The sequence below is a fragment of the Citrus clementina genome, unplaced genomic scaffold (genome assembly GCF_000493195.1).
Source record: "Citrus clementina cultivar Clemenules unplaced genomic scaffold, Citrus_clementina_v1.0 scaffold_6, whole genome shotgun sequence".
Taxonomy (NCBI): domain Eukaryota; kingdom Viridiplantae; phylum Streptophyta; class Magnoliopsida; order Sapindales; family Rutaceae; genus Citrus; species Citrus x clementina.
The window spans coordinates 14,387,494-14,415,434 of record NW_006262139.1 but is presented as its reverse complement, the minus strand read 5'-3'; the positions used below and the strand labels follow the sequence as shown (position 1 = coordinate 14,415,434).

General features: G+C 35.5%; 4 protein-coding genes and 1 pseudogene across 4 annotated transcripts; all 5 read left to right on the top strand.

Moving 5' to 3' along the window:
- Window positions 1–696: 696 nt before the first annotated feature.
- Window positions 697–1,890, top strand: LOC112097246 (annotated as a pseudogene).
- An 8,204-nt stretch (window positions 1,891–10,094) lies between these two features.
- On the top strand, window positions 10,095–11,543 carry LOC18039427 (E3 ubiquitin-protein ligase RDUF2). The gene has a single exon (XM_024181580.1). It carries the CDS (start codon window positions 10,294–10,296, stop codon window positions 11,416–11,418), a length of 1,125 nt encoding a protein of 374 aa, XP_024037348.1. The 5' UTR covers window positions 10,095–10,293; the 3' UTR covers window positions 11,419–11,543.
- A 60-nt stretch (window positions 11,544–11,603) lies between these two features.
- Window positions 11,604–18,357, top strand: LOC18039426. Its single transcript, XM_006429065.2, has 3 exons — window positions 11,604–11,663; window positions 15,609–17,926; window positions 18,056–18,357. Exons 2-3 carry the CDS (start codon window positions 17,664–17,666, stop codon window positions 18,192–18,194), a joined length of 402 nt encoding a protein of 133 aa, XP_006429128.1. The 5' UTR covers window positions 11,604–11,663; window positions 15,609–17,663; the 3' UTR covers window positions 18,195–18,357.
- Window positions 18,358–19,279: 922 nt separating this feature from the next.
- Window positions 19,280–23,550, top strand: LOC18038630 (amino acid transporter AVT1D). Its single transcript, XM_024182151.1, has 11 exons — window positions 19,280–19,593; window positions 20,151–20,470; window positions 20,670–20,884; window positions 21,015–21,038; window positions 21,142–21,322; window positions 21,424–21,643; window positions 21,851–21,986; window positions 22,159–22,324; window positions 22,445–22,488; window positions 22,585–22,647; window positions 22,776–23,550. The coding sequence occupies exons 1-11, from the start codon at window positions 19,400–19,402 to the stop codon at window positions 22,866–22,868; spliced, it is 1,656 nt and encodes a 551-aa protein (XP_024037919.1). The 5' UTR covers window positions 19,280–19,399; the 3' UTR covers window positions 22,869–23,550.
- A 2,490-nt stretch (window positions 23,551–26,040) lies between these two features.
- Window positions 26,041–27,941, top strand: LOC18038629 (aspartic proteinase PCS1). Its single transcript, XM_024182358.1, has one exon. It carries the CDS (start codon window positions 26,575–26,577, stop codon window positions 27,904–27,906), a length of 1,332 nt encoding a protein of 443 aa, XP_024038126.1. The 5' UTR covers window positions 26,041–26,574; the 3' UTR covers window positions 27,907–27,941.

Genomic DNA, 27,941 nt, shown 5'->3' with positions numbered 1-27,941 from the left:
AAACCAATATGTTTTGATTAATTTCAAGACCCTATTTTTTTATTACAGATAATTACCTACTGTGACAAAACTAAAAAATAGTAGTTTAAAATTTTATCTTGAGTAATATTATATTTCATGACCTTTTTTTTTTCAGAGGCACATTATTTAGTATTTGATTCATTTTTTTTTTTGGGTGGTGAGCTTTACAACACTTTAAAAAAAAAGAATAATAATCAATAGTTTTCATAATTATATTATATTTTGTGACCAACCATTTTTGTTTTATATATTTAATTAAACAATTGATATTTTATTTTATTGAAGTGTAAAAACATTAATTTACATCTATTTACTGTTAAGAATTTTTTTTTAAAAAAGTCATCATTGTGCCCCTCTCATTTTGCCATCATCTTCTGAACTAAAATGGGAGTAAATTGAAGTTTTTCAACTTTTAGGTAATAAATTGATGATTGTAATTTTAAGTTAAATAAAAACTTAAACTTGCTTGAATGTGAGCACAAAAAAATCTAAACTTAAATGGAACCTACATTTCTTACTTAAATTTCTCTAAATAAAATCGTGAAACACAAATTAATCCCCTCCCACTCCCTTGTTGGCCATTTTTGTTGTAATCTAAACAAAAAATAAATAAAAAATCAATTATCTCCCTCTTCCTTCCTGGCCACTTCACTTTGATTGGTTTTGTATTAAAAAACTACCCATCTTTATCATTTTTTCCCTTCCAGTTTGTGCATGTGTGTGTGAGTGAACAGAAAACACGTGAATAGGGGGGCAACACCATAACTCTGCCTCAGCCACCACGAGGGCCATTAGAATCAAGCCCTTTGCCGCTGCCCAAAAGCATCCACCTTCACCTATCCACTCACGCATGCCCAAAAAAGCCATTCAACAAAATTCACTTCCATCTCTCCCTTTACTTTAAAATTGTGAGTATATATAAACTCAGCCAATTTGATTTTGATTAGTTCAGTTGGGATTGGATTATGCAAATTTTATTTATTTATTTTTTGTGTTTGGTGAAATTAAGGATTGAAATTTTTGTTCTATTATATAAATATTTTTATGCATGTCAAATGTTTGATAAAATCCTAAGAGAATGTGGTAAAAGAAAAACAGAAAATATATGCAAATAAATGAAGGAAAAATTTATTAGGTTTTGAGAAACTTTTGTGAAGTTAGGATATTAAGATGAATTTTCAATTTGGGTAATGGGTTTAGTGTGATGATTGATGATATTAGATATTTTTTCTTTTTCTAATATTGCTTCATAAGAACTTTAGAAAATTGGGATCTTCTTATTATTGTTCGCTTCAATTTGGTAATTGGTACGTAAGTAATCATATTTCTTTATTTAAGTCCTCTAACTAGGGTTTCTTCTTCGCAAACTCACGCGGCAAGCAGGCAGGCAGAGCTTCAATCGTAAACAATGGTGAAGGGCAGGCAAGGCGAGCGCGTCAGACTCTATGTTCGAGGAACAATTCTGGGACACAAAAGGTCAAAATCAAACCAGTGTCCAAACACATCACTAATTTAGATCGAGGGAGTGAACACAAAGGAGGAGGTGGCGTGGTACTGCGGCAAGCGATTGGCTTACATTTACAAGGCCAAGACTAAGAAGAACGGGACCCACTACCGTTGCATATAGGGAAAAGTTGCCAGATCTCACGGTAACAGCGGCATCGTTCGCGCCAAGTTCAAGTCCAATCTTCCTCCCAAATCCATGGGAGATAGAGTAGGGTTTTCATGTATCCCGGCAACATATGTGCAGCATGGTCCGAGAAGCTACTAGATCGACAAGTAAGATGTACCTTCTGAATTTGGGATTTATTCGCTTGACGTTAATGTTGCAAGATTTTGAAGTTGGGAGTTATACTGGTTACTTGTTTTGGCTTTTGCTATTGTTCAGTTAGTGTTGATTTTAATGTTAATGCTTAGTTTTTTGTTTTGAATTTTTCTTATCATGATATGAAGTTACTTTATCATATGCTTTCCTTTTGCTGCATCTATAAATACTATATGTCTCTAAAACTGCATATTTAATATGTTGGTTTAAAAAAAAAATCATATTTCTTTATTTTTTTAAAGAAAATTGCAGCTAGTATTAATATAATGAAAACAGTTAATAAGTTATTCAAGTCCAACCGATATAATTAGAAGTTAGAGTTATAGAATATTTAAGCTACAAATTTTAACTATAAAATATCAGGTAGCTTTGATGTGTTGGTTTGAAGGATGGTGATAAAGCTTGGGTTTCTACAGTTTGCTCAAAATATTGTTGGATTTGCTAGGAAGTGTACATGAAGTGACTAAATAAAGGTCAACAAGCTTTTGTTAATTTTTTTTTTAACGTGGATGTTGTATGTTTAATATAAATTAATGAATTTATTTCTTTTGTATTGAGATAACAAAAAGGCATGAAGAGTCTTCTGGATTACTTTGTTTCAAAAGATGAATTGGAATGAACAAAGAAGGTTCAAATAATCTCCATACAAAATCTAGATGTGTAAGCTTTTTTTTTCTTTTTAACTTAATCTTTTATTTCTTTCAACTTTATACTCATTGAATTGTAAATGTTGATTCATTGACTGCTTCATAATTTAATTTAGTTCAAGTTTCAAGTTTGACACCAACTATTTGATAGATTTAACTTAAGAGTTTTGGATGAAAAATTTTGCAAGTGTATCGAGGTTGATTATGTGCTGTAATCTTTTGATTATACTGAAGTAATATTGAAAGCAAGTATGTGCTTGTAATCTCCTGGTCTTTCATTTAGAATTTTTTTCACATATTTTTATTGGATGAAAGAATTGATTGTAGATATGTTTCATTGAGAATTTTAATTAACATTGCATTGTTACCTAAATATTTTTATTTATAGCTACTTGCCTTGCTATTTACTATTCTTTTATGCATTGGCAATAAGACTTTCTTTTGTAAGATTATTCTTCTGCACCAATTAAGTGTTTGCTCAAGTTCTTTTATTATTAATTTTATTTTTTTAATCATGTAGGGCCAAATGATACATGGAGGAAAATGATGATAAAATTGTGAAATACTTTTGGGAAAATCTTTAATTTTATAAAGTTCGAAAATGACAGATACCTTCAAAGTCATCCTTTGCTATAACATTGTCTCAGCAAAACAAGGCCCAAAAATTAAAATCAAGAACAAGATAGCAAATTTAAGGAAGTTGAAGGATTCATGAAAAAAATATCATTGTTTACTTAATTATCATTTTGTGTAATATTGCTCTTATTTTTCTTTTACAATGTAATCTTATTTGTAGACTATTATTTTTTGAGTTTTTAGATTTTAGATCTCTTTGTGATGGATTATATTTATGTTAATAATATTGTCACTTGAAAAGTTCTTTTGTCATTAAATTTTGAATTCTATGACTACATATTGTTATTAAAATTTATGAGAGACTATATAAACTGTTCTCAAAACAAATTTGAGACTAAATTAATTACCATTTGTATTTGCAAAAACTGTCACAAATTACAACAACTTGAGACGATTATGTAACGTCGCGATATGTAAACTTCAACAACAAAAAATAGCGTTGCTAATTATATCTTCAAACCTCTAAAATGATGATTTTTAGTAATTATTGAGACTATATTCACACTCTTAAGACAAATACTATGGTCACTATATATATTATATCACATATTGAGACAAATATTATAGTCACTATAAATCATTTAATATGACAAATATGAATTGTCATTGATTGCATTTCTAAATCTCTAATTTGACCATTTTGAATCTCATTTGTGACAATTTTAGCTTTATTTTCAGACAGCGATTTTTGTCACAGAAACATATTTTTAATATGACGAGAATAATTTTGGTCGCTAGAACCTTTTAAGAGGGTCGTTCTACGACTAACGTGTGACGATTTATTTTTCGTCATAGAATGTATAAGGTGACTAATATGTTATCTTTACTGACCAAAATTTTTTATAATAAAATATCATTTTTCTTGTAGTGCACATCAAACAAGTTTTCTAAAACGAAAGTTAAAGCAATAAAAAAAACGATTAACCAGTGAACTCGGGGATAAAGAATTCTCACTAGGATAGATGAGCTACAGATAGGGATGGCAATTTGCGGGTCCGGGTCCGGGTTCGGCTGCTCCGGATCCGGACCCGGACACAAAATTCTCATAATCGGACCCGCATTAAACCCGGTTATTTTTAATCCGGGTCCGGTCCGGGTTCAACCCGAAAAAATCCGGGTTTCCGGATTCCGGGTTTTGAACCCGGATTGTTTTACTTAAGCTGCTGGAAAAAACGCAAAAAAACATAACACAAACAAGATTTCCAGAACCAGATTGCTTACTTTATCCTCCTTTCCAACAAACAAACAAACAAACAAACAAGCAGACCTTTTCATCCAAATTGCACATACAAAAACTAAAATCTACGAAAGTAAAAGCGCTACAAACTTAAAAAGATTAGAATACTAAAGCACCATCATTATCAACAAGAGGGCAGTACAGTTCTCATTAAATTAGCACTAAATTTACAATAACCAACAACTAAAGCAAAGCCGAGACTCACAAATTGTAAAGAGAAAAGCTGAGACTCACAAATATTCACAGCGGCAGCTTAAGGATATGCTGATGAACACAGAACACAGCTGCGACTGAGGTGGATTTCAACCACTTTTGCTGGGCGCGATAGAGTGAGAGATGAGACGAGTGATGCTGATGAGTGATGACAGCCGTGAAGGTGATGACAGCCGCCCCGTGAAGGTGATGACAGGCCACGCCGCGAAGGATCTGATTTGATCTGAAGAAGAGAAATTACGGAGAGTTGAAGAGAGAGTGAGAGAGATTAAGTGAGGAACGGGTGAGAGAGATTGAGAGAGGATTAGAGGAACATATGAGAGATTGAGAGAAGAGAAATTACAGTTGAAGAGAGTGAGAGATCGAGAGAGGAACCGAACGAGAGAGATTGAGAGATCTAGGGTTCCATTTGGTTTTTTTTTTTTAATTTTTCTATCTATATTTAATAAATAATATCTGGATCCGGGTTCCGGATTTGCGGGTTCATCTGAAACCGGACCCGGACCCGGAAGTATGCGGGTTCTCAAAAATTGATCCGGATTCCGCATAAAAATTATTGCGGTGCGGGTTGAACCCAGACCGAATTTTCCGGGTTCAATCCGGGTCCGATCCGGGTCCGGGTTTGGTTGCCATCTCTAGCTACAAAAGCAGCTTTTAGGGATTTTGATTTCCAAGTGTTTGAATGTTTAACACTTAGAGAAGAAAAGAAAATGAGCGTTAAGTACCAAAAAGTGTACCATTTTGCTAGCGTTTTTTTTAATTATTAAAATGCACCTTTTGTGTTTTTAAATAAAATAATATATCAAATTTGGGTCAAACACGGTGAAAATCATTATTCCATCACAATTTCTTGATAGATCAAATTTCCATCACAATTCTATCATAAATCTGTGAAAAAGGATAATTCTATTACAAAACCATCATAAATTCATGATAGAAAATATTTCTATCACAAAACCATCATAAATTCATGATAGAAAATATTTCTATCACAAAACCATCATTGGTATGTAATATATTAAAATTTATGATTTAAGTTATTTTACCTAGAATCTGTCAGAAACTGTCTGTCGCCTATTGTTTGCTTTTTTTGTAATGGCATTATTTTTTACAATTCAATTTAAGCCAAACAATAGATGTACAAAATATGCGAGAAAACACCATTGTGGTCTATTCGTTATATGTGAGTGGAGCTTTTCACACTCCTCAAAAATCTTGATAAAAAAAAGTTTACAATTTAATTTGAATGAAAAATTAAAATTTTTTGGATCTATGTTTTTTGTTCTAATTAAACTAATCTTGATGACAAGTAAGAGGTAGAGGTGCTGATCCTAGCCCCGGCGAATTTATTACTTAAAACAATATAACTAAGTCAAGTTGTAAATAAATTATTTAATATAATTCTAATGATTAATTTTTTTATTTATTTATGTTCAATCATGAATTTTGCACACAAAATAACTTGCAATTAGAACATAAAAATTTGAAAAACAAATTCCATGAATGCTAAGAAAAAGAAAAAAGAAAGAGAAGAGGAAGACAAAGAGATGAAGGAGGGACAGAGCCAAAAAATAAAAAGGTTGAATGTAAAAGTTTCAAGTTTAAAGTCTGAGAATTATAAATTGAATAATGAGTATGCCATATGCATATTTAAAGTAATTATATAATATTAACTTGTGATATATTGTCGTTGATATTAATTCACATAATGGAAATTTTGTAATATGAATTTTTATTAAAATTAAAGTATTCAGAATAATTTTTTATAATATGAATTTTTACTCATACTTTCTCCACCTTTTTTTTTTTTTTTTTATAGTAGCCAGTTGGTGCATAGCTAGAAGACCGCGCAACACATTACATGAGCTTGGGGTGTGTGCAAAAAGAGTAATGATACAACCACAAACTCTTGTACAAACTTATTTTGTACAAACTGACGTGGCATGATATCATTGGTTGAATGAAAATATAAATTAATAAAAACAAATCATGTGGGCCAAGTGATATTTAATTCAACCAATCTTATCATGCCACATCAATTTGTACAAAATAAGTTTGTACAAGAGTTTGTGGCTGTATCATTACTCGTGCAAAAAGGGTCTACGTGACTCCCAATTCTCGTTTCATGTTATGGGCCTGTTTCGTTGGAACTTCTTTCATAAAGAGTGGAGAGCTTCTGACACCCCTATAAAACTCTTTAGAAACCCTTCTTTTTCTATTTGTAGCTTTTTCTTTAACGAAATTATAAAAAAGAACGTAAAATTAAAATAGAGTTTTAATTAGATTTTACTATCATTTAGAATAAATTAATTTAGAAATTGTAAACGACCTATTTCATAATAAAAATAATTATTAGGCAATTTATTTCTTTCTAAATTATTTTGATTTTATCAATAAAATTAATTTTAGCATATATTAGGATTAAAATGTAGTTAGGGTTCGTAATTGATAAAGATATTTTAATTTAATTAAATCCATATTTTTTATTTTATGTATTTTCTAATAACAATAGAACTATAATATTATAGGGAGATTAAATGTGTGTGAAAAACATGATTGTTTCATAAAAGACCCAAAAAATATTTGATTAATCTAATTGCACACCTTTTTTTTTTCTTTTTTTTTTTAAATTTTTTGCTTATCTACGATCACTTCGTTTGAACCATACATGTCAAGTTAATACTTAAGTCCATGAATGTATCAAAAATCTATGACCAACAACAATGAACAAACTTGGCGATTTCTCTTATTATTATCACTCTTTTTATTTATTTTTTTGAGTTTTTTTAGTTACTGTTTCATCTAAAATTACTTTTTTTTTTACACCACTTATTTTTTTTTCTTTGAGCAATACATTATCTAAAAATTAAATTAAAAAAATCTAAAGATGATTTAGTCAGCTTTAGCGTCCACGATATAATGAACACTCGGAAATGTGACGGTGGCTCCTTGTAAAATATTGTTCTCGTTTAAATTGTGAATTAACCCGAGAAAGAGAAATGCTCAGGACACCATTGCTCGTGAAAATCCCTCCGTTCAATTAAATGCTGTGATAATTATTACCTGCTATTTATTAGATATAATAATTACGGTACCGACTCGAATCATCGTACTCGTAGCCAATGCAGACTCTATGACTGGTCATTCTGAAACTGTAAAAAAATTTAATAGAACGCGGTAAAATCTTCACAGTAATTCAGTTTTTATTGATATTTTCAAATTTCAAATTTCGGTTTCCTTAAAAAAAAAAACAAAATTCAAGAGCACTCATAAAACCCGTGTGGTACGCCGTTAGCCAGGACGTGGGTAATCGCGACCTGAAATGACATCACAGCTTTACCGTACAAGCATCTTTTTCACAACCACGAGAATTTTCCCCTTACATCAAACATTTTTTTATTAATCAATTTGATTCCAATTTTTAAATTCAATAAATCATATGAAGTTATTATTTAAAAAAAAAAATTCAAATCAATTGAGCCGATTTTTTACCCTCAGAATTCAGAAAGTGACAGTCTCCCCTTCTAGAAAAGAAGAAAAAAAAAATTAAAAAAGAAAGATTCTATTGGCGCTCCATTCGGCGATAGACATCGGACCCGGAGACGCACGTTTTAATTTTTTTTTTTTTTTTTTTTTATAGCAACAACTATTACAATAAATAGATTCATCGCTTTTGCTAAGATTCGGTATCGTTCACACTGGGGCGCATGTTAGCCTTTGTTGGAAGCTAGTGAGCGCCAGCTCACGACACCAATAATTTGTCACCCCCGCAGAAAAACAAAAAATTAAAAATTAAAAGTAATTTAAAAACGTGGAATATTCTGATCCGCACATAAAGATTTAATTTTGTCCGTCAGCGGTTGGCTTATTCCAGTTTCACACCAACGGCAAAGCAGACGGATAATTTCGCGGTTCGCAGGCGACGGTGATGAGTTTTGGCAAATTTTTTTTTTTGTTTTTTGGCGCATAGTAGTAGCAGATGGGTGAGGAGAGTGGTTAGTTGGGGGCGGGTCAGCGGTTAATAATGGGTCACACGTGGCTGTCCGACGGTGGAATATTGTCTTTCAAAGAGATTTTTTTTTTTTTTTTAATTTTTTACTTCGAAACGTCAATCAGCGTACACGTCTTTTTTCTCGTCCGTTTGCACGCCAGACGGTACGTACACCTTAGTAATAGTAACGCTGTTTATTGTTTGGATTAATTACGGTTGGGTCTAACTAATTTCTAACTGTTGCATACAAGTCCTTAACAATTTAAAAAAAGAGTCATACTACTGCTGAGTGCTGAATATCCTAAAATTTCATATTAAATAATATAAAAAATTATTAATTACTTAATAAATAACACACGTTATTTAGAATGCAATTTAAAATAAAAATTTCTCAACGCCTGTTATTTTTATAAAAAAAGAAATATCTATAAATACTAATACAAGAGTTTCTAAAAGGATAATATTTTTTAATATTTTGAACTCAAATCTCGGCTTAAATAATTATTTCATCAATGTTTCGAACTGAAATTAATCACATGATATTCACTTTACTTGTCTATTTTTTTAATAATTGCTATTAGAGATACGATCAATTGATTTAAAGTAATATAATTATTAAACATCCCAAATTTATTTCACTCATTTACTATTCATCTCATGTTCAAATTTATAGTTTCGAACTTATGTATAGGAAACTATTCGATTAATCATTTTTTTTAACTTATCATACTATATTTCCTTTCAAACAAAAAGAAGTTGTATTTTCCATAATTGAAAATAAAAATGGTAAAATTTAAACCAAAATTAACTAGATTTCAAGTAGATATGCCAACATCCAATAGTTGAGAAATCAAAGTAACTTAAATGGATGTTAAAACTCTAACCTAATTAATAAACATGTCGAATTTATGTTTGACTTAAATTTAAAATGCCATTGATTTAGAATAAGATATGTCAAAACTAACCCAAATTGCCACCAATAAAATTTAAGGACTTATTATATAACATTATGAATACACTTGTCTTTTCTCAACTTTATTTTTATTTAGTCTTAGTAGTGAAATTTTTATACTTTACTCTTTAATTTCATTAGTGTGTCTGCTTTGCTCTTACAAATAATAAATACTAATGACTGGTGAATACTAATAGATAATGACTTGAAAACTATAAATAAGCCACTTAATAGTTGGTAAATATTACACACGAATTGAATGAAGAATGACAAAGACTTACTGCCTTAGCTTATTTCTTCTTTATATTCGCTCAGCATCTTTCTTATCTAGCTTCCAAATATTTCCCTCCTAGACGCATAACATATAACACATCATTTTGAAACGTTGGATATGATTAATAAAAAAAGAAAGGACCTCTCTGTATTTTGCTCTTGTTCTGTTTTGTTTTTCCTGGAAGGAAAGCGAGGCGTGCTACTCACGCTTCATTGACTTCAGCAGTTAGAGTCAAAAAAAAAAAAAAAAAAAAAAAAAAAACTCTTCATCAGGGACGCGCTTTCACCGCCGAGTCTTGCTTACTACGCTTTAAAGTTCCCAATGTTTATTATTTCATCACTTCACCGCGCCTCTCTCTACGCCCCTTTCTATCTCTAAAATTTAGGGTTTTTGAAATTGCTGATTCTTTTGTTCAAGTCTATAAAAATTGAACATTAGATCTGAAGGGTTTATCATTTCTGAGTGAAAAATAGAAACTTTCTTCTGTTCTTTAATCTATGTCTTCAATCGGATTGTCGTACTGGTGCTACCGCTGCAACCGGATCATCCGGATTCAGGCCAGGACCGAAGACGCAATCGTTTGCCCCGATTGCCATACCGGCTTCATCGAACAGATTGAAACCATTCGGCGACCTTCGAACGAGAGATATCCCGCCGCCGAAATGTACTTAGACGACACCCAAAACCCGGAGACATTCCCGACCACGAGGTTTGGTCGGACTCGGAGAAACGGCGGAGACCGATCCCCTTTCAACCCTGTCATCGTCCTCCGTGGGCCCCGGACCCCTGATTCAGGCGGTGGAAATGAAGGAACTGCCATGGAGAGAGGAAACTTCGAGCTTTTTTATGACGACGCTACCGGGGCGGGTCTTAGGCCATTACCCGCGAGCATGTCGGATTTTTTGATGGGTTCGGGTTTTGACCGGGTCCTCGACCAGTTAACACAGTTAGATTTTAACGGGGTGACGAGGTTCGTGAACCCTCCGGCTTCAAAGGCTGCGATCGAGTCAATGCCGGTGGTCACAATTGCAGAAAGCCACGTGGCGAAGGAATCGCACTGTGCCGTTTGTAAAGAGCCATTCCAGCTCAATTCGGAGGCTCGTGAGATGCCGTGTAAGCACATTTATCATGGTGAATGTATTCTCCCTTGGCTTTCGATGCGCAACTCGTGCCCATTGTGCCGGCGCGAGTTGCCGAATGAAGCAAATGACAGAGGCAGCAATGTCGGAGGTGGCCCCGATGAGACGCTGGGGTTAACAATTTGGAGGTTGCCCGGTGGCGGGTTCGCTGTAGGGAGGTTCAATGGCAGCAGAAGAGCCGCCGAGAGAGAGCTACCCGTTGTTTTTACCGAAATGGATGGTGGGTTCAATGCTCCAATCGGGGCTCCACGGCGGATTTCATGGGTGCCCAGCAGAAGAAGGGCAAGGGAGGGCAATGGATTTGCTCGTGCTTTTAGGGGTTTTACTTCACTTTTGGGAAGGATTAGGCTTCCCACTTCGCGGGCAACTGCTGAGTTTAATCGGAGAAGTCCATTTTTAGATGTTATCTATGGTAGGTCCAGTGAGACTGCCACTGCCAATTACTTTAGTCAGTTTCATGTGGGTGGTCGGAGGTTGTATTAGCTTTCGTTGCTTGTTTAGGGTTTATAGTATGCCTTTTGGTTGGCTTTCTCCACTCAACCGAATGATACTTTTGTAAAGTGTATGATTAAGGTATTGTAAATAATGACACTTTGAGGAACGGTTAAGGATTCAAGTCAACAACGTTAATGTTCAACTTATTTGAACTGGTAGGACTGTAGGAGATAGCTTGATTTGACAAGGAAAAGGAAGAAGTAGGCTATGCAATTAGAGAGAAAGCTTGAGAGGTACAATTGTGATACAAATCCTCATGTGTTATTCTAATTGTGCAAGTGGTTTTAGTTGGATTAGTTTATGCAATTTTGATCTGTGGAATTCATCTCATGTTACATCTCTTTAGTGGCGTTGGGTTTCTCTGCATCTACTTTGCTGGGGGTTGTCTTTGTTTTATTTTCTTTGACCATGTGATTGGTTCTCTGAATTGAGAATGTATATTTGGCTATTCATTACAACACAGAATCTTATGGTTGGAATGGGCCACTGTCATTAATGCGCATTGCGGGAAGATGAAGATTATTGTCTATTCTTGTGAATCTTGTGGTCAAATTCAAAACTTTTTACATCCAGTTAGTAAATGAATTCATACTTGAAGCCTGTTGCTCTGTATGGTCAGTTGAGTCCATGGTCATTGTTAAGCTTTATATATATATATATATATATACACACACATGGAGTAGTTTTCTGGTCCGGGATTTTAAAGTAGGGGAAAGTTAGGGAAAACTTTAAAAACTTTAAAACCACATGGCTTTAAAGGCTTACAGTTTTAAAGGTTTTCCGCGTTTTCCCGTACTTTAAAATTCCTGACTGGAATATTTCTCTATATTCATATATATATATATATATCCACTTCCCAGTTCACCATATGATTTTAGTTGAATCTGTTTGGTATTGAGCTTAATGTTTATCTTGAATATTTTGCAAATCCTGTATTAGTTTTCACTTGGTTTATTTCTTTTCTGTATTTGATCTTTTAGGGGAAACATTTTGTGCATTTATCTTCACCTACTCCTTTAGAATTTTGCTTTATTCATATCATTGAACATGGCCAATCTGTGTGTCTCACTGATCATGTTTCTTTTCTTTTGTCTGTACTCGTTGAAAATGCCATTCTTCTAAGAAAAGCCGGTCTACAGCTCTGCATTCCTGGGGCTGCAAAGTCAGGTGGTCCATCATTGAAGAGGAACTCTTGGTTGGGAATTAGGGCCATGTTCGCTGATGTAGACATAATCAAACTTATGCTGCATGATCCAAATTTTGATTATCTTGAATTTGTGATGGGAGTTGAAAACAGATGCAATCTGCAAGCAAGTTATTAATTGTTTCACTTGTTTCCCTTATCAACGAGTAATCTCAATCTTCATTCTATTTAGGTTACCGATTATTTGCTTTTGTTCCATATTTCCTGTCATGAAGAGCTCCAATTAATCGGCTGTGGCAAAATCTGGTTTTCTCATATATATTGGGGAAAGTAGTTAGCTGTAAATTCTTGATCAGTCATTCATTTCCGTTCTCTCTCATGTTTGTTTGAAACTTTGTTTTGGGTTTATTAGTCAATTGTTAAGTTTGTCTATTGTGGGGGCTAACTGTTAATTAGATGTTTAGGTGCCCTGTATCACGCATATAGGCCAAGATTTCTTCCTTAACTGATTGTACTTGTCTAGTTTATAAGAAAGCCGTTTGTTTGGTTCACAGGTGCCATACAAATGACCTGTGGGATTAAAATTTAAAAGGCTAGCATTTTTTAGTATGAAGATAAAGATGGAAATAAACACTTAGGCTAGTTTGAAAGATCGGAGTGGATTGGATTAACTCTTAGGATTAGATTGGATTATACTAGATTATATAGTACTATCTTTCGTTTGTATAGTGTCGGACAAGATTATATTAAATTTAATTTAACGAAGCTAAAATAACTATTTAAATAATATATTATTTTTTTAAATCATATTATTATTTTTTTAATTTATTATTTAGATTTTAATATTATCCGAATTAAATAAATTGAATAATTTTTTATGTTTAACATATTACATATTAGTTAAAATAAAATTATTGAATTAAATCAAATTTGATTTAATATTAAATTTTAAAAAAGTTGACATTAAATTATTGAATAAACTTTTGATATTAATAACAAATTTAAACTATTAAATATCTAGTCCTATATAAACCCATGTGAAGATAGGGATTAATAGTCTTATGAATGTTGGATTAAAATTTAAACTAATTTATTAATCTTGACAATCAAACGTAAGTCCGGATTGTACTAATTTTTTAATTTTTTAAATTAGTCTAATCTCACCTTTTATCTAAGGATCATGATTCTCTTCTGATATGCTTCTTGAGTAAAAATATATGTGGGTGATTGGTAGTTAATAAATAAAGAAAGTAAAGAATTTAAATTCTATCCATACACTATCACTTAAAAATTACAAAATCTTTAAAAACTCATGAGAGCTCAAATCAGGAGAAGATCTTTATCCTTTATCCAACATCAAACATGGCGTTAATAAATGATGAGTAATTTAGCAAATTTAGCATAAATCAAGTATTAGCGCTGAATCTGGCCAGGTTGTTTGCAGTTTGCTTGTTTCCAAGGGTCACTCTTCGCAGTTCTAATGAGACTACATTATACTTTCTTGGTGGCAGAATTTGCAAAGAATCCTAAGCAAGTCCCTGGGAACTCACCAAGCAAATTTGGATGTGATATATTTGATCTTGGAAAATGCTACTTTCACCAAGTCAAACCCTGAACTAAACCAAAACAACGTCGTTTTGATTTCTTTTTTTTTTCTTTTTTGCTTCCATGAAATGTAGTCGTTTCAGACTAGTGAAAATAGAAAAAACGTAGATAAACAGAAAAACGCAGCTGTTTTTCTTTCTCTTCCTCTTCCTCTTCAATTCACCACACTCGAGCAAAATGCAGAATGTTTTAGCTCTTATCTTCCTCAAAGGTGACAGGATTTGGCACAGACAAGGCAAAAGCAAAAGCTTAAACAAGATAGAGTTTCAGCATTTATGGATTCACCACACCCGAGCAAAAACTTGAACAACAGCTGTGATGTGTGTGTGTGTGTGTGTGTGTGTCATTTTTCTCATTGCTTTAAGCGAAGGGAGAGGAAACGGGAAGGAAAAGTTTTGGTCTTCGATCTTTTTCTCTCTTTCAAAAGAAAAGGAAAAAAAGCTCGACGCGTCGCCCCCTTTGACTTTCTCTAAAGAAGACAACAAAACGCAGGAGAAGCCAAAGCAGAAGCAGAAGCAGAAGCAAAACGAGCAAGTGTCGGTGAAAAAGGCGGTAAACGAAAAACCAGCTAACGGCATATCAAAACGGAGAGTCCTACCGTCCGCTCACGAGTTCCATTACACGGCGAACAGAGCCCAAGCAGAGGAGATGAAGAAGAGGACTTGTTTGCCGTATAGGCAGGGGCTGTTTGGTTGCTTAGGCTTCAGTTCTAAAGGATACGGTGCGCTTAACTAGATCAGCCAAACTGCAGCACTAAAGATCGAAGACGTTTGGGTTTGCTTTTGCCTGGGTCAAACGACAACGTTTGCTTTCGGTTGACTAAAACAGCTGGTGAAACGAAGAGGAGAATCGAAGAGGAGAGGAAGACGAAAACGAAGACATTTGCTTTTGTTTTCATGAAACGACTACGTTTCATGGAAGCAAAAAGGAAAAAAAAAAAAAAGAAACCAAAACGACGTTGTTTTGGTTTCATTCAGGGTTTGACCCAGGGTAAATAGCATAACTCCTCGACTTTAACTCTGAATCCGCGCCCGAATATTGTCAAAAACGGTGCGTTTTGCTTGATTGCCTTTTTGCTTTGACTGCTTTCCTTTTGCTTTCATTGCTTTCATTGCTTTCATTGCTTTTTCCTTACAAGCGAATTGTTCATGCAATTAACTTGACAATTCTCACGCTGAACCCCTTCACCTTAATATTAGCTTGATTGGTCAAATTCTTGCATGCATGAGCATCAATAATTCACTCTGCAGGTTTTATTTTTTCTTGGTTAAAGATTACAGATATGATTAAGTTAGACGGCACTCGCCATTGTTAATTTGTTACAGTCATAATTGTGAATCAAATAAACCAAAACTTACTTTCATTTAACGATTTACGAAATCTATTTCACTAGAAGGCATCTCATTAATTTCACCTGATTGTTTAGCAGGTTTAAATCTGATCTTATCAAGGTAGATTTTCACATTGGCTAACTAAGAAGAAAAATCGACATTTATGATCCAGCAAAGTTCTGCAGCCAAGCCTAAAATTCTATAGCCAACAAAATTACAACAAAGCCGCAGCAAAGTTCATGATCCAGCAGCAACTTAAAAATCTTACAGGAAAACAAGGGGGGAAAAAACAAAAGAGAAGTCAAGAAGTTAATGCATTTGAAGGCTTTGTAAAGAACAAATTTTGCCCCCTCCAAATAATTTCCAAGTACGACAAAGGTAGCTTGATGCAGTGATTGCGGCGAGATGGCGCGCCAGCAGCGACAAAGATCGAGATGAAGCAGCAACGACACCAGAGATGAAGTGCAGCAACCGAGATGGGCACACTGAGAGAGCAGATCTGGAGAGAAAAGGATAAAGAGCTCGCTGTTGTGTGTAGATCGGCAAAGATAAGGAGAGAAAGAGCTTTGTTGTGAGCAGATCAGGAAAAGAGGGGGAGAGAGTTCTGTGAGTCACCTTCGTTTCGAGTAGATCAGGAAAGGAGGGAGAGAGTGCACTGTGAGTTGTTCGTGAACGAGATTTTTTGTGCCCAAGTCAAAAGAAAGGAAAGGGAAAATGTGTTTTGTGCCCAGGTCAAAGAAAGGAAAGGAAAATGTCTTAAACGCACCGTTTTCAATTTAATCAAAACGGTGCGTTTTAAATTCGGGGCGCAGTTCGGGGTTAAATTTGGGGGAAATAGCAGTGCTCAATAAATAAAGGAAAAGCTATTTTCCCCGAATCGCGCCCCGAATTAGAAAAACGATGTCGTTTTGATTAAATTGAAAACGGTTGAAAATGCATCATTTTCAATTTAATCAGCATCAGAAACCACACTCACGCATTCTCTTACTTTTCTTTTGACAAACCACAGACTCCAACACAAATAGCAATCATGCCCACAAATAACAATCACCCAACGGTCACGCGAACAGCCGACACATACGACGAACTTGCCCACAGACGATGGACCACCGCCATCACGCAATCGAGGGAGTAGAACTCACGCGGTGGTGCGTCTAAACTCCGTCGAAATCAACTGCGGAGGTGGTTGGAGCCGCGGTTCTTTCGAGCTAAATCGCCAGTTTTCTTGCTGGTTTTCGGCGGCGAGGATGGTAGGGAAATGACGACCGGCTTCCAAGCTTCAGATCAATACCTTGATCGGTCGATAGAGTGGCCGGGTCGTGAAATCCAACCGGGTCACGTTTGCGAGTCAGGCCAGGTTTGCGGGTCAAACTGGGTCAACTTCTCTCCCTCCTCATCCACTCACAAAGTGCCACACGGCTCCCCTTGGCTAGGTTGTTGCTGCTGGAATTTTTTTTGCTGGAAGCGTTATTGGTGCTGGAATTGTTGTTGTTGGAATGTTTTTTGCTGGAAGTGTTATTGGTGCTAGAGTTGGTGCTCGAATTGTTGCTGCAATTTTTTTTTTTTGTTTGTGTGTGTGAACTCCGGATTGTTTTTTATTATCTTGGGCACTTGTTGCTGCTGATATGTGTGTGTGTGAAATTGCTTACTGGTTGGAATACAACAAGAAGTCTTGCTGCTGTTGGAATTGACATTCAAATGCTCACGGTTTAAGTGACCGTTTTAAAACTCACGCACACGTGCTGCACAGCTGCAATTAAAAAGGAAAAGTGACCGTTTTAAAACGTAGCGTTTTGGCAAATTCGGGACGTAAATTCGGGGTTAAGTTCGGGGCATATAGCAACGCTGATAAATAAATGGCAACAAGCTTTAGAGGCTGCTCCGTGCTCGGAGAGCCAGTGCCAAGTCAGAATTTGGTTTTGATTACATTAGTGAAGCTCTTGGGGTAACTTGGGTTTGAGCCTGTAAGATTTGGGTCCACCCTTATCCGGAATATCACATGAATCTTCAAAATCCTGACGTGGCTCTTATCCATGTTGTAGCAAACAGATCCACAAACTATCTTACAAAACCCTTGTGTGCGTGCGTGTGTGACTTCGGTATCAAACAAATCAAAATCCCAGTCCATCCTGATTTCTCAGAACTAGTAAAAGATGGCATCAATAGTGCCACTTCAGAGTGTTTATGCTAGTAGCACAACGAAGAATTTGGATGTAGCCAGGAGCCCTTCTGTCTCTAGCTTCTTTGCTGTACCAAGACCGATAAACAGAACCCAGAAGAACAAGAAAAGATCATTGACGGTGGTTGCAGCCGCCGGTGACGTCTCGGCTGATGGCACCACTTACCTGATTGCCGGTGCAGCTGCAGTTGCCCTGCTTGGAACTGGCTTCCCAATCCTCTTCTCCCGCAAGGACATGTAATTATCATACCATACTAAGCCTCTTTATTTTTTTTTTTTTTTGGGTTTGTACACACATACGTAAAATGTCATTTTGTTAGAGCTAACCGTAATAATGCTTTTGCTGCTGCGATGTGGTTGCCACAGGTGCCCTGAATGCGATGGAGCTGGTTTTGTTCGCAAGTCAGGGGCGACCCTCAGGGCAAATGCAGCACGAAAAGACGAGGTTCAGATTGTATGTGCTCGTTGCAATGGTCTCGGCAAGCTCAACCAAATTGATAAATGAAGATCCTGTGCACACTTCTCTCTGATCTGTAATTTTAATCTTCCCTTGCTGTAATTCCTATACTGTAAAGTCACTTTCTCTAACACTGTTACATCAAGTTATCCCTGTGCGATCACCAAGACAATATATTTGCTTGCGTTTTAGTAAAGTTTAAATTGTATCATATTTGGGCTATTGATTTCATATTTCCTAATCATGTGAACTGAGTGGTACGTGTAATACTACATTTACATAGATATGTCAACTGATGTGACGTCTAATGTGGCATATATCGACTCACAGAGAAATGAATAGGGAATATTCATTAATTAATTAACTAGTTAATCTCCGAAGCTCGATGGGATTTCTAACCATAAGCGAAGCCGCATTTGAAGGGAAATAATTTTTAATCCATTAAGATAATCTTGTAATGGAAATAAAATATTTCTTAAGAAGTACTCTACAATCATATTTGAATAGATTAAACGCTAATTTGCTTATTAGTGCAGCAAAATTGTTATTTCTCTAAGTGATTAGTCAGCATATGTTGATCTCAAAACACATCAATAAGTTGTATACAACTCCACTCATAAGATGATAAGTTAGACAAAGAGTTTTAAGCTTATCAACTCAAACCCACAGCTATACTTAGCGGATTAACTCTCCCATTTAGCACCAATCCTGATACCTGACTCTGGCATAAGAAAGTCTTACACGAGACGGTCTCTGTAAGACTCTCCAATAACTAAATGTCATCTGTTCTAAATTTATTGTGGTAAAATTTTTATTGAATGAATGCACGGAATGACCACATCTCTAATTTTAAAAAAATTATTTTATTTTTCTTGATTTGCATGTGGTTGATATTAATATTCGGTCATTAATTCTCTAGAAAAACTGCTAATAATATGACACGTTTTTATGAGTAAACAAGATCAAGGCAGCTTCTTGTATCTTAAGGCTTACAGAAATGCACGCCATCTCCTACAAACACGGATTCACAAATCACAAGTTGCGAAACCCAAGATAATTTATCTGAATTTGCATTATCGCCATTTTTAGAAGTTTTGCCAGTGTAAGTTCTCAATCTTGCAAACGTTTACGTTACATAAGTTTGATACTTGGGGTGCAAGAAAAGTTGCATTTGCGGGTTGTTTTATTATTGTTTGTGCTTTTCTTGTTGGTGTTTTGCTATTGATCATTGAGTCAGCAAGAAGTGGAAGAAGATGAAGATGCAAGACGAGGATTTGGGCCGAGAGCGCCAGGCTGAAACATTGACGGATGATGAAGAAAATCAGGCGGATAGCATGGGTGAAATCGAGGACGATTCAGGATCTGAAAGCTCATCAACGCACTCCACTCCCACAAGAAATCCTTCTGATGGCATCGACATACAACCCACTTGGCCCCAGAGCTACCGGTATGTCTATATTTCTGTTATCAGCCTTGTCAGTGATCTATAATGGTATGTTTTAGGAACCTGTTACTGAATCATTTGATTGCTCAATTAGTCACATCCCACATCACTATCGAAGGAAGGCCCTTGGGTTCCCTTAACTATGTAGAACACAAACTTGCGAGGGATGTTACATATGGCATCAAGGTGGCTTGACCCTAACATTTTGCTATTGGAATTGTAAAACAAAGGGGCGAAATTGAAGTTTCTGCCATTGGTGAACTGAATCCATGGTCACGGAGTGGCCTTTTGGTTTTCTCGGCTTTATTGTGCCTAGTCATATGAAATGCATCTTCAATTGGTCAAAGGTGTCATGGGTCTCAGGTGCTCCAGTGAATGCTAGCAGGCTTAAACATCACATCAGGACTTGTGTTTCTATTGCACTGATGGCAGAATTTCCTTAATAACTGATAATCATAGCAGTGAATCAAATGTAGTTTGTCAAAGATCGGTATAGAAGAAGAATAAATAGAATAAGTTACTATTCGCTTGACCTCTGTCTGTTGAATGTATGTATGCAGGCAATCAATGGACATTTATTCAACTGTCACCTCTCCTTCGCTTGGTTTCCTTAAACCGTCAAGTCTGTCAGCATTAAGCGGTTCCATGTCTTCCTTATACAAGAGAAGTCAACCTGCTTCTTATTTGGAATCTTCCCTCAGTAAACCACTCATTTCTGATTTAGAAAAAGAAGAAGTGCTTTCCCCTAGAGTCCATTGGAACGTACCTTCCCGTTCAAGATTATCAAATATCAGCGACATGCCACGTTCACGAATGTCATCTATTAGTGATTCATTACCACCGGCAAGGAAGTGTTCACTTGCTCAATCATGTCTTAATGGTAAAAATCTATACCCTTCCTCTCAACATTTAGAATAAAGAAATCAAAGATGATATCAACTTTTTCAGCTTTATCTAATTTAAAGGCATGAATATTTTCATTTGTCAAAGTCTTGCAATTATGTTATTAATTTCTTTCTAGAGTTTATGATTTCACTATATCTTTTAAAACTTGGAGTCATAGTTTTCCTATTATGCAGGAATCAATGTTCTCTGTGGAGTAGGACTCCTTGCAACTCCTTACGCAATCAAAGAAGGAGGGTGGTCTAGTCTCTCATTGCTCTTCATCTTTGGCATCATTGCTTTCTATACAGGGATTTTATTGCAGGAATGTTTAGATAGTGCTCCTGGACTTACGACTTACCCTGATGTTGGGCAGGCTGCTTTTGGCATTACCGGTCGCTTGATTGTAGCTGTGAGTCCAAATTATATGCCACTACTCTAATGTTAATAAGCATGTCTATAGCTTTGTTTGAATCAACACAAGTTAATTAACATCCTTGCTTCAAAATGACACTGATAGCTGTGTTTTTTGTGAAATGCAGATAGTTTTATATTTGGAATTATTTGTAAGTGCTCTATTTCTTACCTGTATTCTTTTTCAATATTATCTCATTATTTTGGTGCCCTATTCTCATCATGTGCTAAAAGTCGAACTACTATTTTCTGTAGGCCGCTAGTATTGAATACCTTATTATGATGAGTGATAACTTAGCATCATTGTTTCCACACACCAGCATGAATTTTGGTGGACTACATCTGGATTGTCATAAAATCTTTTCCATTACGGCGACTCTTGTCGTACTTCCAACTGTTTGGCTTCGAGATCTTACTTTACTCTCTTATATCTCAGGTTTCTTATCTTTGATCCTCATAATATCTCATGGATCATCATTTTGTTAGCACCCATTGCTTAAATTATATCTTGCTGATTTTTTAAAATTATGTGCTCAGTTGGAGGAGTGATTACAACAGGTGTGGTGGTTCTTTGCTTGTTATGGATTGGTTTGGTGGATGCGGTTGGATTTCATCCCTACGGAACAGCTCTCGACCTTTCAAATCTGCCTGTCACAATTGGTTTATATGGATTTGCCTATGCCGGCCATTCAGTTTTTCCAAATATATATTCTTCAATGCAAGAACCCAAAAAATTTCCATTTGTTCTTATGATCAGGTAAAACATTCTTTGATGTTTACTAGCTTAGCTAAGCTCTATCAGTTTAATAGGCAAAAATATTAAACACTTCTATAAATACTCATGTTTACCACATAGTTGAACATTTGCCTTGGTTCACAAGTACTTATTATCTACTTTTCTGTAAAACATCACAAATTAGAGAAAATATTGTGGACGTGACAATATATGTTAATTCCAATGCAGCTTTGTTTTCTGTTCCCTTCTGAATGCCGGCGTAGGAATCTGTGGCTACCTGATGTTTGGTGATTCAATTCAGTCTCAATTCACTTTAAATTTTCCCAAAGAATTTGTAGCTTCCAAAGTTGCAATCTGGACAACGGTATGGTGAAAAGACTCAACTCTGCATTCTCTTTACCTTCCTGTATAGCGACAGATTAAGTGATTTGGACTAGCAAAATACTTACCAGCTCAAACGTTACAGAGATGCTGCTGTTAAGATCAGTTTCTATTACTCATATCACGTTTTTTTCTTTTCTCCTGGTATTTTTCAGGTTTTGATCCCAATGTCAAAGTATGCCATGACGCTTACACCAATTGCATTAAGTTTAGAGGAACTCATGCCTTCAAAGGAGCTTCAATCTTACAGTGTATCAGTAATCATCAGAACAATTTTAGCTATTTCAACATTAGTTGTGGCTCTCACACTTCCTTACTTCGGTGAGTACATTTTATACTTAATGTTGGAATCTTTGTAACTTTTGTTTTGATTACTGAGTGTGCATCGGCAAATGCAAAAAATATAACATGAGAAATGCTTTGTCTGCCATTGGACTGCAGGTATTGTGATGTCACTAATCGGATCTTTACTCGCAATGCTAATTGTAAGTTTGCTCTACATAGATAAAATACAGACTTTACGTATATGAGCTATTTGAAAATGTGCTTATGCATCGGTTTCTGTCATTGTTTTACTACAGACTCTTATATTCCCATGTGTATTTTACCTCAAAATACTCCAGGGTAAAATAAGTAAGTTGAAGGTGAGAATACTTAACTTCTCCAGGCTATTCAAAACTCTGCTTATTCGCGAGGATTGTTTCTGGTAAAGCAATACCTTAGTCGTCCTTTTTAAAGATTTGCTGATTAACATTTTTCTTTTCCCGATCAGATTGCATTTTGCATTTTCAATGCAGTTTTGGGAGTATTTTGTGCTTGCATTGGCACATATTCAGCACTTTCAAGAATAGCCACCAGGGTCTGAGAGCTAGAAGAAGGACAGAGGTCTCAGGTGCACTTCACATAAATAGCCTTTGCTGCAGCCGACGAATTTTTCTGTAAATTCTCATTCTCAGGCAGCTGCAGCTATTGCTAACAATCAAATGAGCCTGATAAGAGAGCCTTTGAAGATAGTCTCACATCAGAGACGAATGTTTCAGGAAAATCTCCCAGTGCGTAAGCACATCATAACCACAGAATTTGTATTACTTTTTTTTTTTTTCACCAAGAACCCTTTTAGCTTTTCCCAATTCAACAAAATTGCTTTTAGATTTAGCCCAAAAGCATCTGTTACTACTACGATTACTATATTACACTTACTATAAATGATGGAAATGCATGTGCATTATAGTGCATTGAAATTCTGATATATGAAGTGTTACCTCATTTTGGCTTCAGCGTAGGGCTACTTGTTATGTTTAATTAGTAGGGTGGCCTATCAATTTCATTGATCCCATAGAATTTGCACTGCTGATGGGGCAACTCAAATAAGCCATGTAAGAGGCTCCAGTTTTGCTTTTCAAATGTGAAGCACAAAACATTTTTCATAGAAATGGGAATCAATCGTCAGTGAAAGCCATTTTACTAATGGACCCAACCACAATCTGTGTCCCCGAAGCATTCAATCCGACATGTGCAAATGCAACCACCTGCCTGTTGTTAGGAAATTGAACTTCCTCCCAAGATCACTCCAAGCAATTTATCAAGCAACAAATTAATAGAAAAATTAAATGAAGAATACACCAATCACACAACACAAGATTTACGTGGAAAACTCCAAATCCGGAGAAAAACCACGGCCGTTGTCACAAGACAACTAGAGAAAAATATTCACTATGTGAAAAATTATTACAACCACTCTCAGAAATAATTTTCTCTCACCCAAGGCCCAAATACATAATCCTGAGAAATACCCCTTAACAAAGCAAACTCGTAATACCCATATTGAGGAGCCAAATGCTCCTTCAATATAACTACATGCTTAAGAATATTTCTCTCCCATATTGGAAGCTCTCAATGCTTCACTTGCATTCACCAATTGAATGCTCTCAATTGGATTGCTTCTCTTGGAATTTGGATGCCAAGCTCTCAAATGAGAGCTTCCTTTTATAGGCAAGATTTTGCCTAAAATCAAGCCAATTTTTCAACATTCAATAGCCACCATTTCAATAGTTTTGACCACTTCTAATTGCTTATCAAACTTCTCGACTATCTCCAAATTGAATTCAAATGATATCTTTCAAATTGACTTTTCAACTCTTTTTTTTTTAATCAATTTTCAACACATGTGCCTATTGTGTCTTTTAACACCAAGGAGACTGAATTCTAAAAGCACTGTCTTCACCAACAGTCATAATTCTCAACATAGAGAATTATCATACTCCACCATAAAGAGTATAACACTTAGAATTAACCAGTACAAGTGCATTAACTTCATGCTAATGTAAATATATAATGTAAAAGCAGAAGGACACTCAGACCCCTGAATCCCCGAAGCTTCTCCTAATGTACATCAGCAGATGCTTATGGTTTTTAAAATGCCATAATTTTGTTTTGTGAGTATCTTTGGCACAGTGTGCACCACAAAAAATTCTCAATGGTTAAATTATTGTAACGTAAAGAACAAAATATATCAATCATTTATTATTTTGGGAGAAAATATGATGTGTTCTCCTCAAGTTTAAAGTAAATTTTAAAATATTAATTTGAGTTTTTTTTAAAAAAAAATTGGGTTACAATCTATAAATATTTATAATTTGAAATTTAGTAAGTCTAGATTTATATACTTTATAATTTAATCAAAACATCTACCAACCTATACTAAAAAATCAGTACCTACTAAAAAGTGAAGTATCTAGCCCTATATATGAGGATATATATAGACCTCATAAATCTATATATATATATATATCAAATCTTTACCCTAATATGTAAAGACATATACGAGAGAAGATACTTAAATTGAGTCTCGCCATTAGGATTCAAATCAAGAATCTGACCAAAAGTAAGAGTATATTGATAATTATAATAATAACAATGTATAAAATTATCAATTACCCAACTTAACGGATTATGGTACGGTTCGATATTTGAGGTTGGACAGATGTAATTTTAAAATTATAATACTAAAACGTTCAATAAATATATGCAATTATAACTTAAAAATTAAGATATAATTTAATCTCACACTTATATAATAAAAATTTTATATTATTATTTTTGTTAAAATTATTATTTAAAAATTATATTTAATATACATCGTATATTTTATAATTATATATTTTTTCATAATAAATGTGAGCTTAAAAACATCCCAAATTCCCAATACTAAAAGTGGACCTACATTAATGGCGATGGGTGTGGATAAATATTTGCAAAGCTATGGATTAGATCACTCTCGGGTTTTCTAATTGCAGACGAGAAGCAAACCTAATCTAAATTAATTACTCGTTGATTTTTCTCATCAAATCATGGAAGCGAATGTCAAAGGGTTAGACAACATCATAATAAGCATTTAATGACACCTGCTTTATCTTCAACCAAAGCAAAATAAAGATTAGGACCACCTCAGAAACAAAAATATATATTAGTAATTAGTAATTAATAATTAAAATAATAATATCTGATACAAAATCTTCAAAAGTTTACGAGAGTTTAAATTAGAAAAGAATCCTTATTCACAAAATAAACGTAAATAAGAATAACGGGCGAATTTTTTATTTAGAGTAGAGCGTAAACCTACAAAGTGGAAGTAGTCCATTCAATTCAAGGAAAAAAAAAAAAAAAAAAAAGGCATCGTGATTGTTAGATGGAGTCTCAATCAAAAGAAGCATCTGAAAAGCTACTTCGATAAGTCGATAATGACCTCGTCTTGTTGTATGTATTATAAAAGAAATTTTAAAATATATTAGAAATGCATAACTTGTAATTATACAATAATTCTTTAAAATAATTGCATATATACACGGTAAAATTATTTGTTTATTATATAACTAATATATTATCTCATAAATATATTTTATAATTTCTCTTATTATAGACTACTCATTGCCCAATAGGCCAATACTAGAGGTTAAGAGAGGGAGACCTACAAACTACAAAGCCCCAAAGAGAACGAACCCAAAAAGCATAACAAAAATGGAAGACAAACAGTGAAAATATAACAAAGGAGAAAAAGAATGTAAGCCAGTGGGGAATGGGGACTGAGCTTTGCTTCAAATTCTCATTAAAGTGACTTTAAGCACATGCCTGCCTCCGTGCCCCATACCAAAAGTGGCTTGAACTCTGGTTCTAAGTAGCAAGCTTATAGAAAGTAACACGCTCTTTTACCTCTAATGACATGACAGTAACTCTTTTTAGGAGTTAGATCCCAAGCCTAAATAGCTGGAAAAGAGCCGTCGTTATCACTAATATCAATCATATTTGCACGAAACTTGACAGTGACCACAAAAGCAAACTAAAACAAGTTGTTGGTGGTTGGTACTAGTTAGTAGTTACCAACATTGTTGTCTCAAAATCTTTCAAACGACGCCGTCTCCAAATCCACAAATCTCACTCTCAAGATCCAAGAATAGAAGAAGCTTCCAACTCTCTGACTCGGACTCCTTTGATTTCAGTTCATTGTGTTTTCCTTTCCCAGATTCTCTGTATTTTCTATTGCAGTACCCTGAAACAGAGGCTGTTTCATTACGATGAAAGGTTACATTTTTGGGTACAGTTTCTTGAACCCATGTCTAAAATCTCCGTATTTTTCACTCCTCCACGTTCTTTTGATCCAAATCCAGCTCGCCTTTTCTTCGCCAGATGTGCTAATACTGCCCCTCAGGACTCAAGAAATTCCATCCGGGTCCTTCCCGAGATCGCCAAACAAGCTTCCTTTTCATCACAATGTGAGCCTCGCAGTCTCCTTAACAGTGGGCACGCCTCCGCAAAACGTCTCAATGGTTTTGGACACCGGCAGTGAGCTCTCTTGGCTCCATTGCAACAATACCCGCTATTCTTACCCGAATGCTTTTGACCCGAACCTGTCCTCCTCTTATAAACCGGTTACTTGTTCTTCACCCACCTGCGTCAACCGGACCAGAGACTTCACCATTCCAGTTTCTTGCGACAACAACAGCCTCTGCCACGCCACACTCTCCTACGCGGACGCTTCTTCATCAGAAGGAAATCTCGCGTCCGATCAATTTTTTATCGGGTCTTCCGAGATTTCGGGTCTGATTTTCGGGTGTATGGACTCGGTATTCAGCTCCAGCTCGGATGAAGACGGGAAGAACACTGGCTTAATGGGCATGAATCGTGGCTCATTATCTTTTGTATCTCAAATGGGTTTCCCAAAATTCTCTTACTGCATATCGGGAGCCGACTTTTCGGGGCTGCTATTACTCGGTGATGCCGACTTGCCTTGGCTCCTCCCGTTGAATTACACGCCATTAATCCAAATGACAACCCCATTACCGTATTTTGATCGAGTTGCTTACACGGTTCAGCTTGAAGGAATCAAAGTCTCGGATAAATTACTTCCGATACCAAGATCCGTCTTTGTACCGGACCATACCGGGGCGGGTCAAACAATGGTGGATTCAGGTACCCAATTCACTTTTTTACTCGGCCCAGCTTACGCTGCTTTGAGAACCGAGTTCTTGAACCAAACCGCAAGTATTTTAAAAGTTCTGGAGGATCAAAATTTCGTTTTCCAAGGAGCAATGGATTTGTGCTACCGAGTCCCACAAAATCAATCGCGGCTGCCCCAGCTACCAGCAGTGAGTCTCGTGTTTCGGGGTGCCGAAATGAGTGTATCGGGCGACCGTCTCTTGTATCGGGCACCGGGTGAAGTGAGGGGAATTGATTCGGTGTACTGTTTCACATTTGGGAATTCTGATTTATTAGGCGTGGAGGCCTACGTGATTGGACACCATCACCAACAAAACGTGTGGATGGAATTTGATCTGGAGAGATCAAGAATCGGAATGGCCCAAGTACGGTGTGATCTGGCTGGTCAGAGATTTGGTGTGGGTCTTTAAGTGCAGGTCCCACAAAAAAATATTTTTTTTATTAG

Bases quoted from the DNA above. Each gene is read 5' to 3' on its own strand.
- LOC18039427 (XM_024181580.1), top strand. From the start codon at position 10,294: ATGTCTTCAATCGGATTGTCGTACTGGTGCTACCGCTGCAACCGGATC.
- LOC18039426 (XM_006429065.2), top strand. From the start codon at position 17,664: ATGGCATCAATAGTGCCACTTCAGAGTGTTTATGCTAGTAGCACAACG. The intron at 17,927-18,055 runs GTAATTATCATA...TGGTTGCCACAG, and splicing joins CTCTTCTCCCGCAAGGACAT to GTGCCCTGAATGCGATGGAG.
- LOC18038630 (XM_024182151.1), top strand. From the start codon at position 19,400: ATGAAGATGCAAGACGAGGATTTGGGCCGAGAGCGCCAGGCTGAAACA. The intron at 20,471-20,669 runs GTAAAAATCTAT...CCTATTATGCAG, and splicing joins TGCTCAATCATGTCTTAATG to GAATCAATGTTCTCTGTGGA. The intron at 21,644-21,850 runs GTAAAACATTCT...ATTCCAATGCAG, and splicing joins CCATTTGTTCTTATGATCAG to CTTTGTTTTCTGTTCCCTTC.
- LOC18038629 (XM_024182358.1), top strand. From the start codon at position 26,575: ATGAAAGGTTACATTTTTGGGTACAGTTTCTTGAACCCATGTCTAAAA.